This window comes from Pristiophorus japonicus, unplaced genomic scaffold (genome assembly GCF_044704955.1).
Source record: "Pristiophorus japonicus isolate sPriJap1 unplaced genomic scaffold, sPriJap1.hap1 HAP1_SCAFFOLD_395, whole genome shotgun sequence".
NCBI classification, from domain to species: Eukaryota; Metazoa; Chordata; class Chondrichthyes; family Pristiophoridae; genus Pristiophorus; species Pristiophorus japonicus.
The window spans coordinates 246595-252594 of NW_027253816.1; the positions used below are offsets into that span (position 1 = coordinate 246595).

The window sequence follows — 6000 nt, forward strand, 5'->3', positions numbered from 1 at the left end:
TGGAACATCCTGAGGTCATGAAAAGATTTTCTATTTAAGATTTTCTATATTGTTGTAATTTTCATTTATGTTATTCTTCCCCTAAAGATCTTGGCTTGAAGGGACCAGTATGCTATGAGAGGGAGCATTGTCCAATTTCCCCAGTACTTTATGCACCATTTGATGACTGACCAGATTATAGCAAATGAGACAGAGCATGTCATTATTTTCCTGTCAGGAACCGCTCCACATGTTTGCCCAGCTGGCTGCCTGTTGCAGGTGGATTGATGTCATCCAACTTAAGCCTCATCTGTTTTGAAAATAGTCTCATGAACCGCTAGTCTAAGGGGCTGCCCTGGTTATTGTGTCACTTTCTACTGATGATCAGGGGAGACGAACAGAAGACGGAGAATAAAGGTACAAATGGTAATGGAAAAGTTAACATAAGAACGTAAGAAATATGAGCAGGAGTAGGCCATTTTATCTGCTTGAACATAGGAACATGACATTGGAGCAGGAGTAGGCCATTTGGCCCCTCGATCCTGCTCCGTCATTCAATAAGATCATGGCTGATCTGGCCATGGACTCAGCTCCACTTCCCTGCCCTCTCCCCATAACCCTTTACTCCCTCTGTCTTCCAGTTCAGCACTCAGGAACCTGTTACTTCTACAGGTGGGCAACACTCCATTCACAATGTTTTCAAGAGTGCAACTTCGACAGAAAGACTGACTCCCAGGTTCCCTGTAACTTTTGAATAAATTGTAAGACCAATATAGATTTGAAGTATAAAACCCTTCAAGAAACAATTGAGAGACATCAATAAATGTACAGGTGATTTTGTTTATAACCTTTAGAATTAGGGGCAACTCAGTACCATAAACTTTTCCTTTAAGTAGTACTTAAATATGAAGTTCAGCCTCAGCTCAGTGGTAGCACTCTTGCCTCGGAGTCAAAAGGTCATGGGTTCAAGCCCCACTTCAGTGATCTGAGCACATAATCCAGACTGACGCTCTAGTGCAGCACTGAGGGAGCACTGCACTATCAGAGTTGCCGTCTTTCAAATCACATCTTAAACCAAGGCCTCGTCTGCCCTATAGAAGAGTCTGTGATCTGATTTGAAGATAAATATCCTGGTCAATATTTATCCTTACATTACCACAGTGACTACACTTCAAAAAGACTTAATTGACTAAAACGCTTTGGGACGTCCAGTGGTCGTGAAAGGCGCTATAGAAATGCAAGTCTTACTTTCTTTTCAACCAACATCACCAAAGCAGATTGATTGCTTATTTATCTCATTGGTGGGATTGCTGTTTGTGGGATCTTACTGTGTGCAAGTTGGCTGTTGCGTTTGCCGTGTTCTAAGGAAGTGAAAGGTGTAATGTAAATTCAACTCCTTTCCTATTTAAAAACACAATTCATCCTCAAAATTTCCACGTTGACTAGGCCCGGCATTAGTGTGGTGTGCCGCCCAAGCAGCTGCAGCCTTCATTAGCTTAGTAATAATTAAATGTTATGACCTCATCAATTTAGCAAAATAATTTGCTATAGCCTGATATTAGATCATTATGTTACTCTGCCCAACCCCACCCAACTGTATCTTCCCACCCACTTTCAGCCACTATCATGCCCTCCATGAAATGCGGAGACCTCTGTGACTGCTTTATATATTGATCAACCAGAAGACAAATTTAGAGGGCAATTTTTTCATTTTTCCAAACACTCCCTTCCCTCCCAAAATAACATGTTTCACCTGATGTAAAGCTCACACTTAAAGGGGCAATCATTGCAATCATTTCAAACACTAGGTCTGGAGGATTTGAAAACATTGACTCATTACTTGGTGTTTGGAGATGGTGCTCTTTTTCAGATTTACTTTTGGGTCTGAGTGCCAGTGAATTTCATTTGTACACAGCAGCTGTATAAATATCAGTGGAGGCTGGGGCTGAAATGACATGCTCTAGTTGGAATTCAGTGCTGACCCCACAGCTATATTAGTTTATTTCAACTGTTTGTTTGATAGTGTTGGACATTATAATTAAGAAAGCTAATACAGACTCATGGTTCACACTGTAGACTTTATGCACCTAACATGGCTGGAACTTGACCTGGATTGCGAGCTACACCAAGAGATATTATCATTGGAGTCCATTTCCTGATGTAATGCTGATCTAGGTGGAAAGGAGGTTTGAGTGAGCGTTACTTGGGTTGTGGGAGGGCAGGTGCCATTTGATAATCACAGCCTCCACTGATTAGGAAGACAACAGTAGCTAATTTTTGAATGCCAACGACAATGTACGAAGATTAAGATATGCAAACGTGTTGACAGAAGGTAAGAAGATTGGTGAGGCTACAAAGCGTGGCAGCCAACTAAATACTTTATTTCAGAAATCACTACCTGGAACAGATAAACAAGAAGGAAAGTCCTACAATGTGTAAGTTCTCACTCTCAACCACATTTTTAAAACCACACAATGACAGAGAAGAAATCAAGAGGAGTGGGACAAGAATGGATTGTAAGACCAACATTGCACAATATTTGAAGAGACTTTATAGATTCAATATAGCTGTATGTTCCTCTGCCCTCTGGATGACTGGAGGTTGAGGTTTCTGTGAGATATGGAGGAATGCATTAAAAAAATGCAAGTGCTGAGGCTTGGAGTTAGATCTGCAAGAAGGAGCACGTGAGAGGCAGTAGGCCTATGGCTTGGGTTACAGAGGGAAGAGCAGGTGGCGTGAGTTCGCGGGCATAGGTAGTGATTTGCATTAGAGGGTGTAAGGTGATGCCAGTTGGTTAATGCTGCCCACTGGGTGTTGGCAGCTGGGGAGTTTTACACCTCAATCAGATATTAATGGAATCTTGCGTGAAGGGGAAGATAGGGAAAGGGAAAAGCAGACATGGCTTATGCACGCCCAACCATCTACCAGGCAGTTATAGAGCAACAATGGCAGGACTCGTCACTGTCACTAGTTACAGGTAGATACGGATGTAGAGGATAAAAGAATTGTTGGTAAACAAAGAAAGAAGAAAATAATTTATTTTTGTGTTGAAAAAGGAGGGCAGGGCTTGAACAGTGCTGATTTTTGGAGGTGGCCAGTTGTATGACAGTACTTTGCAATCAATGTTCTGTTACTGACTGCTCCATTTTTGATCGGGACAGAGGAGCGGTGAGAGATTGGGGCCCAGGAGCGTCGTGATCGGGGCCCAGGAGAGGTGAGGGCCCAGGGGCAGCATGGGCCAGCCCACACTGCGATCATATGGATAGTAGAAACATGTGTGCATACTAAGTCCGTGCAGCAGAGCTTGCTCTCCAATCTTGGTTAACCCTTGCAACTGGATCAAGACCTAGCTCAGTCAACAGTCACCTGACATTAAAATAATCCACGCACAGGCATCTTCCACCCATCAATATGTATTTCGGGACCTAGAATGTCAGGTCCCTCATTGAAACACCTGTGAACACATCCCTTTTTGGTGTGGAAGTGGGTCAACCTGAATACGAGGGACTGCCTAATACTACTACTGCTTTACAATGCAAGGAAATAGACCCGCAGTCTCAGATCTGCATTCCTCTGCACAATGTGCTAACACTTGTGGACACAATGAAGAAAAATGGGGGTGTTTATGTCTGTGTGTATGTGTGCACACATGCGCCCTCTATTGGCACTTGTCCTGTCTGGAGCAGATTGCCCGTCTGCCATCTCAGACGGGGAGTGACACAGGCAGGGTCAGCATTAGAGGGCACGATCCCTGTGTAACTGCCTGGATCAGATCTTTTGATGCCTTAAATATTGATAGTATTACTCTTCAATCAGCAGATGTTCCAAGTCAATCGTTCTCTGTTTTAATACCCTGCCCCACAGCAGTTTTAGGGGGTTTAAAAATTCAACCGCTGACCAGGAATATTCACAGAGCATGAAGATGTATTTTTTCCTTTCAGATTCCGGCAGTCCTTTTGTGGTTAATGCGGTTTTTATTTTCCTTTTTAGTCCCCTTCTGATTGGGAATAGTCTGGTGCTGAAGTAGATGTGGAAGTCAAGTTTCCTGCATCTATATTAAGAGCAGCAGTGTGCCCTCATTGCGCCAACTCTGGGGATTAACAGGCACAAACCACACAGCTGCAGTTATTCTTGGACATTTCTATTTATTCTCTCCTCTTCTGACACATAAGGAGATTTCTGGAGGTTCTCATCCCTCCAAATGTGTCATAAATACCCTGTCCGCTGGTAGTTTAAGGGGAGGAGTTGAACAATAGGAGAGGGAAGTAAAAAAAAAGTGATTTAACTCGCATCCCAGCGATCACTGAGATGAACAGGAAAGTAACATTCCTCGTTGTAAATAGTTGCATGGAGATAAATCTGATTCGGGGATGTACAGGGGCACAGACTGCGGTACTGCACTCACTGCATCAACGCAGAGTCTGGCTGCCCTCTATTTCTGGGGTTACTCCTCTTCTTCCTTACAATCTGCTGCCGTTCTGATGAGCAAGTTTCATTCGTCTAAATATATAGGTACAGAATCGCACGTTAAGGTGTGTCGCTGTCAGAAACTGGCCCTGCCCAGAATTCAGGTCAAAACGCCCGCTTGCATTGCTAAGCAGAATTGAATTAAGCAAATTCTGCACACACATCTGGTCACACCGGCTGCGAACATCGAAATAAGGATGTGATCCTTGTCCCCGCCTCCCCCCCCCCAAAAAAAAAACAATCCCCCCCAATACAGCAAAAAGAGTGAAATGCACAGACCTGGTTCGTATTTCAGGTAGAGAATGGACACGATGTAATAAGCCAAGTCAAACAGCGGGAACATGGACATATTAGAAAAATAAAGAGCGACTTCGCTCAGGTTCAGCACCGCCAGGATATCCATGCTGAGGGAATTCGGCGTCTGCAGCTTCTGATGGGTGCTTTGGCCAGGTGGCTCTGAATCTTGTCTCCGGTTCCTGGTCTCTTTGTCTGTCTTTTTCCCTCTCTCTGTCTCTCTATATCTGTCTGTTTGCCTTTTCCCAGCTGCGGTTGACAGGGTAACTGCCCCTAACCCAGCCCCTTGAACTATAACAAATAACCCCCTGACGTCACCAACACAACACACAATTGCACTGCCAAAGTCTGATCAAAGCCAATCAGAGACTTGGAACTGCAGCCTACACAGAATAAACAGCACACACACACACACAAACACACATAGCCCTAAAAGGCAGGAGAGGAAGCAGTCATCCAGGCACAGCCCAGTGAGAGGCAAGGCTTAACAAAGTGAAACTGTCCCCACAAACTGTCAGCATTGGGCTCTTGGAGGTGCCCTGCCCTGCCCTCAAGGTCTAGATGTCATCAGAATTACCCGGGATTAAGCAGAAGGCAGCAGGCCGGGCCCCGCACACCCAGACTTCAACTCCTTTAAACCTGAATCCAATATGCACCTTTGACAGGTCACCCAGGACGAATGAGTCTACTTGAAACATGCATTCCCCCAGGATTCAAGGGCACCAGCACTCAAATACTCTCCCTCTCACACAAAAACACAAGCACAAACAGACATACACAAGTACACACAGACATAAACACACAACAGACATAAACACAAACACGAAAGAAATATCACCCATTTTGGTTTAAAAAAGCAACCTATATTTCTGACAAAGATTCCCACCTGAAACATGCACTCATCTATTCTCTCCACAGATGCTCACTGACCTGACGGAATATTTCCAGCATTTTCTGTGTTTTTATTGAATTTAAAATAATTACAGCTCCTCTGCTTATTTTTAAATGACGTACAATATCATAGAAATTTACAGCACGGAAGGAGGTCATTTCGGCCCATCGTGCCCGTAAAGAACTTGAATTTATATAGCGTTTCACATCCTCAGGACGACCCACGCACTTTTTTTTAAAGTGTAGTCACTGTTGTAATGTAGGAAACGCAACAGCTAATTTGCACACAGCAAGATCCCACAAACAGCAATGAGATAAATAAGCAGAAAATCTGTTTGGGTGGTACGGATTATTGGGATAAATATTGGC

At 43.9% G+C, this 6000-nt stretch overlaps 1 protein-coding gene across 1 annotated transcript in view; it reads right to left on the minus strand.

Annotated features, from left to right (window-relative positions):
• LOC139250586 (trimeric intracellular cation channel type A-like) overlaps positions 1 to 4948 on the minus strand; it is a 31978-nt gene extending 27030 nt beyond the window's left edge. Inside the window, exon 1 of the mRNA XM_070872985.1 lies at positions 4726 to 4948. Coding sequence (XP_070729086.1) covers positions 4726 to 4849 — 124 coding nt within the window. The 5' untranslated portion in view covers positions 4850 to 4948. The remainder of the gene's footprint in view (positions 1 to 4725) is intronic.
• Positions 4949 to 6000: the final 1052 nt, after the last annotated feature.